Genomic DNA, 13,605 nt, shown 5'->3' with positions numbered 1-13,605 from the left:
ACACACCAATCAGAAACTTTGATGGAGATAAAAGGATAAAAGTTTTTCTCAGTCACTTTGGTGCATTTCTCAGATCAGAAATTAAATATACATTTGTCTGCAGTTTCCTACATTATCAGTTGCTATTGTCATGTTGCTCAAAATGTATTATATACTGTAGTTCTCTGTGCAATAGTCTTACCCCTCAAAACATCAAGTCATTAGCTCATCGTATAAATCATTACCTAAATGCAAAATTTTTGATCTAGTTGTCCTAAACTGTCAATCATATATTCTACACATTTCTATTAGACTTTTTGTAAATTTGCCATGAATTATTCAAGTGAATCTTGACTTTCACTAATGAAGATAATATAGATCAACCAATGATTACAGTAAGCAGTTCTCTGAAATAGATCAAAGGTACATCTCATGAACCTTCCATTGGAAAGCATATAGACAGAGGACAACACAGGAGTTAAAAATTCTGACAGTGGACTTTCTTATTTTTATTTTCACCTTTGTGCCCATATTTCTTTTTTTTTCTGTTTCACAATGACGTTGTGTGCTTTTATTTTATTTTTTTATTTTTTGTCAGACCACTAGTACAAGTGTAACTGTGAATCCTATCCAGTCTTTTTCAATCAATATCCCACATACAGTAATGTGTAATTTTGAAGAGGAAGAGTAGGAGGTGAAAGAGGAAGAGGAGGAGGAGAAGGAGGACGATGACGACAACAACATGGAAGAGACAGAGGAAGAGCAAGGGCAAGAAGACAAGCAGTCTCATATATTTTAGTTGATGAGTGCCAGGGTTGGATCAGGCATGCAAGAGGATTTTACTCCTGCTGCCTGGCCAGGGCTAATTTAGCCTGTGATGCTGAAGAGGTTCTTTGGCCTGTCCCAGACCAAAGACAGGATGCTGGGCAGAATAATTATTTTGTTGTTTTTTGCTGTTTTGTACTGTACTCTACAGTACATTAAATTAAGGAATAAAACACTTGCAAAGGAATAGATTTGTTGTGTTCATCATGTGAAAAGTTTTTTATTTGTATTGTTTTTGTAGTATTGTTTTGAATTTATCTCATCAGTGTGTAAAACTGTGTTGTAGTGTGTTTGTTTTTGAGGATTTGTGTGTCATGTCTGAAAGCAAAGTTTGGTTTTTCAGCAAGATTGAATTGTTTTGAGTGGAGAGCTTCATTTTGACCTCAATATAGGAAGTTTGGGGAAATGAGTTAGGAGTTGTGGATTTGTGTTTAGAGTTTCGCAAATAAGAGGCATAATTTCAAGAAATGTGTTTAAGCAATTGAGAAAAACTGTAATACATATTTACTCTGCATTTATATTTATATTTATTCAGAATAAAATGAATGAAAGCTGATAAAACAAAATCAAAAAACATCAATCGGTATCTAAAATATTTTAGCTAATTTTACCATGATTAAATCCATCCTCACACAACATCAAATGCAAAAACCATAAATTTAATCAAATTTAACAATTTTCTATTCCCAGCAGCTGCTCCTTTAGAAACATGTAAGCACTAAGACACAAAATATGTCTGTTTAATCAAAACAAACTGAATAATAGACTTCAGTAGCGCTTTATAAAAATAATGTAGAAATGTGTTCATATTGTTCAAACACTTTTTATAGTGCTTTAAATAAATACTTTTATTTAAGACTGCCTCATTTATCATAGGAAAATAAGAGTATAACTTATGGAATCCATCTTATAAAAAGAAAAACATACAGTATGCATGAATACATGCAATAGGGTTTTTAAGATACTGTAAATACTAAGATAATTTTAATAGGTAATAGTATTTTTCAATCAAACAGTTAAGTCTCCTGCATTTCAGCCACAATGCAGTATATGGTCTCGCTTAAATCCTCATCTCCTGGGCTGTCTCTGCCAGATAAATGTAAATCACATTCTCATATATCCCTTATTTATCAGGATGCAACAGCTCACTTGCACACACAAACACTCTTGAATTTAAATTGTGCATTTATTGTCTGCCGCAGCCTTTTATCTAAGAAAATAAGAAAAGAAGAGAGTGAAATAGATCAGAGATGCTATAAACGAAGAACAGAAAGAGTGGAAATAAAGGAGAGACATTTTCATGAGTGAAAACCAACAACAAAAAATACGATTATGTTGCATTGGTTCTCTCAAAATATTCACATTCTCGGTCTAGTGCTGATGCTGTGGAGGTGATAATTAAATAATTCTCAATATTTTCCTCTTTCCACACACGTGGTTATACGACAAACCCTCTATTTTCAGTCTAGAGCCATTGGAGATGTTGAATGTGAATTTACATATGTATTCGAGTGACCTGAGAAACCTACTGTGTTTCATTAACACAAGCACAAGACTTCAATTTCTCTCAGCTTGCGCTAGAGAGGGGGAAAAGAGATGGGAAGAGAGAGAGAAACCAAATAAATTCATGCAGAAAACATTCTGCCAGTGGATATGATTTAAATTCCCCTGATTTTCTTGGCAGCTTCTGAGCAGGTCTCATCTTTTTTTTTTATAAAGCCTCTTACTTTTTAACTCTTGCCAAATTGAAACAGCATCTGTATTTAAGACGGGTTCTAATTAACAAGTATTTCTCCTCTGCTCTCGGAGCACGGGGGTGATGTAAATATGCATTTATTTAGTCTTTTGATTTGTTGATGGCGACACGTGCCAGCTGACACCGTGCCCGGCGAGCGGCTTAATACCGCGCTGGTAATAATAGCAGAGACGGCGTACAGATTCACTCATTGACATTCAGGTGCACAATGTCTTGTCAAAAATCTGCAAGAAAGAAGGGAAAAGGAGTGAAGCAAAACTCAATCATCTCTTTTCTTTCTCACCCCCTCTCTCTCTCCTATAATTTTTTTCTTTTTTGGCAACCCCTGTGCAGGCTTCTTAAATATAATTCATCCAGTTTAAAGTGGCTGCTGTGCTAATGGAGGAGAGGAGAGAGGTTGGAGTCCCCCCTCCCTTATCTCTAGCAGACAGTTGTCAGGAATCACTGGTGAGGCCTGAGTTTTGCGCGTGGCTCAGGCAGGGAGGCCTGGGGATACGGATCAAAGGGAGTGCTGGTGAGCACTGCTCTGCCTCTGATCCCCCAGTGCTGAAACCCAGCCTATTCGCTCTCCCTTCCTAACATCAAATGCTAGCCAAAGTTCCTTCATTCCAAAACACAAATCTTCCAACTGCATTGGAGTGGGGCGCACACACGCAAAATCATACATTTGCCATTTTTCTTTCACTTTTCTTACAAGTGTAAGGATGCATTTGTTTCATAAAGGACTGTTTAAAATAAATACTCATTTGATATATAAATATCATATTTGTACACTTTTAAAAACTTGATTTTTGCAGTATTAATGTGCAGTATTGTCAGAATCATTTTTAAATATATTTTTACAATATATATAACATTTTTGTTACTGTCTTGTACAGTTGGGATGTATCACTTCTATGGTTTCATTTAAAAGTTTTAGTTCTTTTGGATGAAATTTTCATCTAAATAAAATAATAGTATTAAATATAAAAACATTTAGAAAAAGTAAGAATAAATACAAGTGTATTATGATAAAATATAAAAATCATTCAAGACAATAAATATAAATGAAAATAAATATTAAAAGAATTGAGAATAAATATAAAAAGTAAGAATAAAAACTAATGTATTATGATAACTTACATGTTTATAAATACAGAATAAATCTAAATCTAAATATGTCCCTATGAGGTGAAGATATGAAATCATCTAAAATAGTAAATATAATAGTTTATAAATATAAATAAATACAGAATAAATATAAATGAAAATATAATAGTAATATAATAGTTTATAAATATAAATAAACACAGAATAAATATAAAAGAAAATAAAAACTTCTAAATATGTCCATATGAGGTACAGATATTAAGTCTTCTAAAAAAGTAAATATAAAATGCAATAATATAAATATATTATAATAACATATAAATGTTAAGAAATATAAAAATCTAAGAGAATACATTAAAAAATCTCAGAAAAAATAATCTAAAAAAATATATATAAATGTTGATAATTATAAAAATAAACTAAGATAACAGATAATAATTATTAATGAAAATAAACATAAAAGTCTCCAAAATGTAAGAATAAATGCACATGTATTGTTACAAAAATATCTAAATGTTAATAAATATAAAAATGGAATAAATTAAAAATAAATTTGAATGTTAATAAATATAAAAATAAAAATAAGAGAATAAATAAATATAAAAATCTTCTAAAAGAGTAAATATGTACAATGTGAGAATAAATATACATGTATTGTTATAATAAAATATAAATGTTGATAATTATAAAAATTAACTAAGACAACAGATGAATAATTATTAATGGAAATAAACAAAAGTCTCCAAAAAGTGTAAATATAAAATACAATACAATAAATACACATGTATTGTTACAAAAATATATAAATGTCAATAAATATAAAAAGGGAATAAATTAAAAATACATTTAAATGTTAATAAATATCAAAATAGAGAATAAATATAAAATAAGTTTAAAAGTCTTCTAAAAGAGTAAATATAAAATGTAAGAATAAGTAGACATGTATCGTTATAATAAAATATAAATGTCAATAAATATACAAATCATCTAAGGCAATAAATAAAAACTAAATATAAATGTTGATAAATATAAAAATCTTTTAAGGGAATAAATAGAAAATGCATATAAAAATCTTCTAAAAGTGTAAATCTAAAAAATATAAGAATAAATATGCATTTATTGTTACATAAAATGTAAATACAATTATAACAATAAACTAATACAAATAAATAATTATAAATTAAAATACATATAAGTTTCCTAAGACAATAAATAAAAAAAATAATTATAAATGTCTTTTAAACAACTATAAGATATAAGAATACATTAAAATTATTATAAAATATTATAAAACTTAATTATAAAAATAAACTAATATAACAAATAAATAATTATGAATGAAAATATATATACATATACATAAAAATCTCCTAAAAGAGTATCAATGTCAGTAAATATAAAAAAATTAAGGCAATAAATAAAAAAATACATATAAATGCTAATAAATATCAGTGTCAATAAATATAATAAAATACATACATTTAATCTTTTTAAAAATTGAATCATACATTTAATCTTCTAAAAACGTAAATATAAAATGTAAGAATAAATATGAATGCATAATAATAAAATATTAAATGTTTACAAATATAACAATCTTAATATAATAATGTATAGTAATGAATAAAAAGAAATGACTAAAGTAACTAAATAGTTTGAATCATTTTGTTAATATTGCACTCGTGCACAACAACTACTCGTTCCGGCCCAATCAAGCTGACACTAATGTTGCAGAGTGAAATTGCAGTAATGCTCATTAATACTGGCACTGGAAGCTTTACTAGATGACTCGAGTGCCTTGAGGGCTGGCGTTGTTGCTACGGGGCCCGAAACAAAAAGCATGACTGATTCTACTGAATGGTTGGTTTTAGTAAAACCTGTTCATTAAAACGGGTGTGTGTTGTTTTCTTCTCTGGTTACAACAACTAACAACAAAAACACTGCACATATCAGACAACCATAGCCGAACGTCTCCCACTGCAAAACCCAATCAGCCACCTGCACAAAGCATCTGTTGGAGGAGGAGGAGTGACTGTAGTAGTAAAGCAGCCTACGGCTTTATTACCGCATTCATTCCTTCTCCACATGTCCGATGTTTGGACTGCTCTCAATGTCCAGCAGCGGATGAAACACTGAAAAGACATGCAGTCAAGGCTATAGAAATCTGTCCATACCTCTGACCTGGTCCAAACGTGGGCTTAATGGAGATTAGGTCTGGCATTGCATAATTTTCATCCCAACTAAGCTGCAGCGCTGTTTAATGTGTTTTCCAGAGGTGCAGTGAGAAAGCGCTCTGCTTCTGCTGGCACATGAGAAGAGTGAGAGAGGCTTGTGCACCTGTTGGTGTTGTGAACCCAGCAGGGTTGCATTTCATTCTGGCTCGACGCCATCACAGCACATTTACTGAAACCCTCAAGTTTTCCCTACTCCATAGAAACTGCAAAGCAGTCCATCCACACAATTTGACAAATGCGCAACTGAAAATGAACACATCTTTCTCACATTTTCCTAAACTAAAAACCAAGCCATTCCAACCAGTGCAAGATTTTCATGTATATTGAAATACAATGGATAACATTTCAATTTTTCTGATAATTTACTTGCCCCCATGTCATCCAAGATGTTCATGTCTTTTTTTCTTCAGTTGAAAAGAAATTAAGATTTTTGAGGAAAACACGGGTTGAAGGTCCAAATTGCAGTTTCAATGATGCTTCAAAGTGCTCTACATGATTCCAGCCAAGGAATAAGGGTCTTGTCTAGTAAAACGATCAGTCATTTTCTAAAAAAAAAAATCATTTATCATTTAACTTGCACTAGCTTCACGCATTACGTTATCACATTGGAAAGGTCATGCGTGGTTAGTTCTTCATCTGTGTACTTCAGTTCAATTTTCTTGTCCAACTTCAAAATTGTCAGACAACAAAATTTTTGTTTTACCTTTTTTGTAAAGGGCATTTGGCTTTCTTTGTACGTTTACATTTGTAAACACTGGGTTGGTACTTCCGCCTACGTCACGCGTGACCACTCCAACATGACTGCATGATGCGTGAAGTCGTAGACACAGATCTAGTCAAGACGAGCAATTGTGATAAGAAAGTATAGAAATTTAGATTTTTTTTTTTTTTAAATGGCCAATCGTTTTACTAGATAGGACCATTATTCCTTGGCTGGGATTGTGTAGAGCCTTTTGAAGCTGCATTGAAACTGCAATTTGGACCTTTAAACCATTGATCCCTATTAAAGTCCACTATATGCATAAGCATTTTTGGCAAATCCAGATCATTCACCATAGAAATATGTTTTTTTTAATGTTATAGCGCCAGCTGTGGTCTTACTAAAACTTTGCATGCTTGTTTAGAATTACCTGTCTCAAGTGCTCACTAGGGGCCAATTTCTTTCAAATTTCTCACAGACCTTTAGGGCTGTGAGTAAAAACAGGCCCATGAGTTTCGTTCCAATCAACCTCTGTTAACTGTGCTCAAAGTTCATTGGTCTGTGGAGACCATGTTTTTTGAGATATACAAATGTCCTTATAGCCACATGTGGCACTTTGGACCAAGATCGTGCATACCAATTTTCATGTTGATAGGTCAAACAGTTGCATAGTTATTACAATTTTTATGTTTATGTTCTCATAGCACCACCAAAGCTCTGTGACTTTTTTCATGTAACCTCAGATTCAGGTCTTACCTACGCAAATGTGAGTTTGGTGAAGATATCTCATTGTGTTGAAAAATTATAGCCATTTTAGAACATTTTGGCATCCCTTTGTGACCGTGAGCCGAAAGTTCCAACTTTTTTTCTCTCCAGAGAATCTTTCTGCACTGGTTTGGTTCCGAATGGTCGAAAAACCTAGGACTAGTTCGCAAAAGTGACAAAAGACTAGTTTGCAACAAAAATGCTAAATACCAAAAAAATTTGCCATAGGATACTTGAGCCTGTGACAAACGGTTTAGGAATTAAGAGTGATTTCGTACTTTTTTATCGCTGTTGCGCCCCCGTCAGACCGATTGGGGCAAGCCTTGGTGACATTGTAGACGGTGTGAGTACTACCAACCCTCCAAGTTCCAAGTCTCTTCAACTTACAGTTTGGTCTGTCCGATCAGTTTTACGTGAAGATTGGTGATTCTTGACTATTCTAACAGGAATAAACAGTGCAATAAACAGCTGAAGCATGGTGTAAAAACTTCTTTCTGAATTCACTATCCACTTTTGAGACATAGTAAGGAGTCAGAAACTTCAGAAGTCAGGATACTAAATATAAAAGGAATCAGAAGGACACTGAGGTAAACACAAATGTTTTATAAATGGAAAACAATAAGGAGGATTGTTTTGAAACTGTCAGTTAGATGTGCCACAAAAAAGCAGTGAAAAATCAAGTGTCACCAGTGTCAAAGAAGGGTTTGTCCAGACAAATGAGAGAAGCCCATTACACTCCTATAACAACAACTTTAGGCTATAAAGATCTTGAAAATGGCTGATAAGATTTCCCAAGCAAATAAACTAAACAAAAAGCTCTCTGTGCAATCCCAGTACTAAGTCGAAAAAACTGCACTGTCTGTATAAAACAAACTGCACCACATAAGACTCTACAGAATTGTGCACACACTCACTTATTTGCATAGATTTGCATTAGCTGTCTTCATTCAAGACAAAATTAATGTGTTAAAATAAATTACTAGAGGGGGCATTATAAATACAGAAAGACAATAGATTAGACAAATGATGGAGAAAATTGTGATGTACAAAAACAAGCTTGTAAGGACTGCCATGTGGACTCCCTGTAGCTGAGAAGAATGGGGGGGGTTTGCCTTGTGGGCCACTGGCGGCCCTTTCATGGACATTGAGGCACAGTGTGATGCTGGGGTTGAACTATGATACTCCTGTCAAAGAGAACATTAATTTTTCCTACAATAAGGGCCTGATGGAATAGCCACATGTGACATGTGGAGATGGGAGAGAGGGGCTGGACAGGGGTGGGGAGGTTAGGGGGCTGAGGAGGGGTCGGATGGAGGGTGAACCATCTTCATTTTAGAGAGGGATTCTTACAAAACCCATGGGGGGAAAAATGTAATCCTTGAAGAAAAATATCATTATAAAAATGATTTTAACTACAATGGTGCATTTATCCTATTTAAGTGTATAGAAAATTCACTGAGGAAGCAGTGTACCATTTTTGTTGACACACTGCTTCAATTTAATTTTATTATAATAAAATAATTAATAAAATAAAAATGTTAATAGAATAAAGTAAATTAAAAAAATATTAAAATAAAATAAATTAAAATAAAACAATAGAGCTGTTAAATTTTATTTTATTTTATTTAAAATAAAATAAAAATGTTAATAAAATAAAATAAAATAAAAAATTATTAAAATAAAATAAATTAAAATAAAACAATAGAGCAGTTATGTTATATTTGATCTATTTCTGGCTGTACACACTCTCCCCAAAAACTGCATTAAATTGCTTGAACCATGTTCAGTTATTTATGCAGGTTTGCAGCGAAAGCATTAGTACTTAAAGCCCCTCCACTACGATTAACAATCAAACATGCTGAGAAACGCTTATGTTATCCCCCAACTCCGCAGTACAAGGGAAAATCTCTTTTTTGTCATCAAATCCCTAATTCTTTCCTCTCGAAAAAAAAAAAATAGTAATACCAGTTTCCAATCTGCTTTGAGAAATATTTGGTGGAGGGGGAAAGTGGCCATAAAACGTGTGAACAAGGGGGTAATTGTGGACAAACGCAGTATTGAATTTCATTTTCAACTCCTTATGCACCATTTCAATCTTATTTTCTGCCTGTTAGTCAGATCTTCTTGGTTATAGTGGGCAGAACTGCCCACTAATGGTGAGTAATTGCTTCTAATACACTCTTTGCCAATGATGTGCATCAATAGCAGCCATTTTCCTTTTATTTAGCTTTTAGGAATCAACCCTGAGCAAAGAGCCTTATTTGTTCCTCTCCATTATTCAAGAATGCTATATAATGTCTATAACAAGAATCGTCGCACAGAAACACAAAGACAAACCCTGCAATGTAATTTCAATATTTACCAAAGCCTTACTGGCTTCGCAACAGGATTCAAAGATGTATCAAAGTCACACAAGACAATACTTTTTTTCTCCGTTCTCGTTAATTAAAACATCCTGACGTATTAAAATGCCTGTTAACTCTTGAAAATTACTTCCAGACAATTAAACATACAGATCCATTAGTTTAGTGAGATTACGCTCTTTTCTAAACTAGGCACAGTGCTATCAGCTGCATATGGGATTTCTTCTCTTTAGGGTATCCTGTATTGTCTCAAAACTAATTTTCTTAGAATCAAACAATTAAATCTTAATTTTAATTAGGAGAGTGCGTAAGACAAAGAAATATTAATTAGAAAACATTATCTAATAAACACTTCATGAGCACAAGGGTGATGATTTCTCCAAAACATGTCTGTTCTGTACACATGAGACGCATCTAATCACTGAACGTACACGGCAGCGCACAAAGAATATGCTGTTTTATCTTCAGAGAGGTCTCGTAATTCCACTTGAAAGACTCCTTGACATGTGGCTATAGAGAAGAGTATTTAAACACTGTGGCCAGTGACCCTTACTGACCTGTGGAGATAGTCCATTGCTCACGGGATTCATGTGATTACTGCTCGCTGACTGGCTCATGAAGGTGTCGGTGTAGCTGGAGAAACTGTGACGGTTGGACGAGAGGCCATAGGCGGAGCTGCTGTCGCTCGAAAGCCCGCCCTGATGCATGGTGGAGGGGGGCAACGGCTGGGGCCGATGCACTGTGCCACTGACGTCTGGAAAGAACAGCAGGTTTAATTACATTAGAAAATTATTAATTATTATTATGAGCGTTCATTTTATTGGGAGTCATGTATGAGATGAGTTTGTGTAATGAGTATTAAATACATGTCACATAATGTTAGTAAAGATTAAATTAGTCACAAAAACTTTGGTTAACGCACCTTGTGGTAATGTTGTTGAGGGATAGGTGGACTCAGGAAGCTGGTATGTTGGTAAAGTAGGCATGCCTGTGGGTGGAAACCCTCCAGGTAACAGGTGGTTGAATGCCGCCAGTTGATTAGCTCCAGCTTGTTTACGCCACCTCGCTCGACGATTGCTGAACCAAACCTGAAATATTAAAAATAAAAATAAGTGCACTGAAATTCTGGCCAATACCACTAAGCTGAATATTAATTTAATGTCTAATTAATGAAAAATTATTGATATAATTGTATTCTACTTGATTACCAAAAAGAAAAAAGATGAAAGACAGAGAACGTTTTCTTTTCAAATCTGTTTAAAATTAAACAGGATTATTATTATTTTATTTCAGCAAGTTTAAGGCAACATATCTCCTTTTAATTTAGTTAAAGTACTAAAATAACTAAACACTGTAGTACTAAATTACTGAGGCCCCATTTACACTGGTACGTTTTCTGGTCTTCACTGGCGTTTTTCACTGCATTTCAGAAATGATTTCTGTCTACACTACACAACCTAATACTATTTTTTCTCTGCAATTTAACAATTACTTTTCCTAAATGAGCATGATGTTACACATTTACAATGTCATCAAGGATATGCAGAGCTAATGTGGGCAGCCACGGCATCATTTTAAAAGTCTCCGCAACCCCAGAGTTTTCAAACTAAAATGGGGTCTGCAGCGTTTTTGAAAGTCCCCGTTTTCAAGGGTCCAAAAAACACAGGAGTAGTGTAAACGAGCAAAAGTTATGCTTTTAAAACGAAAAAGCATAGCCTAAAACTTAAACTGAAAACAGAACATATAAAACAAAAACTATAGTAGTATATTAAACTAAAATAATACAGATTAGAAAAACACACAACAACAAACACCTCATAATATTAGAGGAAGGACATACTAGGGTTATATGCATAATATTTTTATACAACTCGCTCAGACATGTACTTAAAGTTCACTTCAAGACATAACTCTTAAAGTAGGGTTATACCGGTTCAAATTGAAAACCGGTTTGAATTACGCAAAAAAAAAAAAAAAAAAAAAAAAACAGCATACTGGTACAAGTGCCCAAACGATGTACATGATGTTGTTAATTGAGAGGAGATCCCTGTTAACTGCATACACTTCCGACTAATGGTTGGAAAACTTTTAGAACTATTACACAATTAATTCCTTAACTGGCCAAATATACCAACTGTAAACAGCCGTTAACAGAAGCCAAAGATGCTGAAGATGAAGGCAAAGAAGAGAAAATACTGGCAGAGCAAACTCACTGTTTACGATGCGAAAAATATAGGATAAAAATTCTAAATGCTGAACTGGGAGTGGGGATTTATATAAATGCATCTCTGAGAGGAACTGACTGTCGTCAGAAAATTTTAGATGGTATTTTATTTTCATCTTACCTCTGTATAATGCATTTTAATGTTGCTGTATTGCTGCTGTTACATAAGCGCCACCTGCTGTTAGAAAGTAAATTTGGATTCTTATTCAGCTCGTCTGCTGTTTTTGTTTCACTCATATGTTTTATGTAGAATGATCTCAAAGCTTTTTTTTACACCAAAAACTGATCATGCCGTATTTAACATGTTTGTTTGGATTGTGATTAAAATGCAGTGTTTCTGTCTTTCATGCCATTTAAATCATATAAATGCACAGTCAGGGAAAACCATGATAAACCGTGATAAAGGGTTAAACATTTGCCATAGTCTATTCCTTCAATAGTTAGTTTAAAGGTTAGTGCTAGATGTTGGCAAACGTAATTGGAATTGTGTTTTTTTTTTTTTTGTCAAAATCTGCATGTGACATTTCCCTGATATTTTGAATGAACAAAAAGCCTCTATTTAAAGAAAGCACGAACACAAGAAAGAAAGAAAGAAATGCCTCTGCCACATTAAGACACATTTTCAAAGTTTCATTCTAATGTGACTCATTGAAAGGGGAGCACGGCCAGTAACCTGCACCTCTCTGGGGCCGAGGCGCTGCCCCTGTGTATGCAAAAGAGTGAATGACATTGATCTATGCCTCAGAGGGGCCATTCTTCAGACTTTAATACACTGGCAGTGCAGTTAATCTACTGTTGTTTTTCAAATGGTCCCCACCATTGTGAGTGGAAGTGAAAGAGGGGGACAATGGCCCTTCAATGAATCAGACCACAAAGAGAGGGCGTCCCTTTTTAACAGCTCCTCAAGAATGACGCTTTCAGCCTGGGCATTGATCAAGGGGCTGGCGTAGACATACTGTATGAGTACACACTCTTTCTCTGCCTCTCACTTTTATCCTCCCAGGCTCCCCTTCAATCTTTGTACACAAAGTGACAAAGAAAGATAAAAAGTCTGATTATTTTTCATAAAATCTAAAATTCAAGTGGACAACAGAGAGCAGTCTACAGCAAGATATTTTGATGAATGCAATTGATTCTCAAAAATATGTGGCCTTTATAGCAATAATAAAGCAAAATAAAATAAAATACAATTTTTATAATTTTATTATTTTCCAATTACCATAAAGGCCACTTTTTTTTTTTTTTTTTTTTTTTAGAATAAATTGCATTTAGAGAGTAGTCTACAGCAGGATATTTTTAATAAATGCAATTTATTGATACATTTAATTTGTTTAACATGTGGCCTTTATGGTAATTGGAAAATAATAAAATAAAATAAAAGATCGAGTAATGGTGTTGATGTGTGACCGAAAAGATAATGTACTGTCGAGGATGACGCCCAGGCTCTTGACTTGAGTGGAAGGAGAAACAGATAAGTTATTAATATCTATTGAAGAGCATTTAGATTTGGAGAGAATAGAGGGTGTACCTATGAGAAGGACTTCTGTTTTAGAGCTGTTAAGTTTGAGGAAATTGGCGGAGGGTGTAAGCAGAGGGTGAGGGAGGATGGAGGAAGAGACCCGAGTGGTTTAGTGGAGAGGTAGAGCTGGGTGTCATCGGCGTAGCAGTGA

The 13,605-nt window shown here is 33.8% G+C and overlaps 1 protein-coding gene across 2 annotated transcripts in view; it reads right to left on the bottom strand.

Annotated features, from left to right (window-relative positions):
• Positions 1-13,605, bottom strand: part of pax7b (paired box 7b) — a 73,378-nt gene that overhangs the window by 25,995 nt on the left and 33,778 nt on the right. For both annotated transcript variants that reach the window (XM_073822950.1, XM_073822949.1), the window contains exons 6-7: positions 10,634-10,799; positions 10,269-10,465 (exon numbers count right to left, since the gene is read on the bottom strand). In XM_073822950.1, the coding sequence (XP_073679051.1) occupies positions 10,269-10,465; positions 10,634-10,799 (363 nt within the window). The remainder of the gene's footprint in view (positions 1-10,268; positions 10,466-10,633; positions 10,800-13,605) is intronic.

The sequence above is a fragment of the Garra rufa genome, chromosome 18 (assembly GCF_049309525.1).
Source record: "Garra rufa chromosome 18, GarRuf1.0, whole genome shotgun sequence".
NCBI lineage: Eukaryota > Metazoa > Chordata > Actinopteri > Cypriniformes > Cyprinidae > Garra > Garra rufa.
Note: the sequence above shows the minus strand (reverse complement) of the source record. Positions and strands in the feature narration are given on the sequence as shown.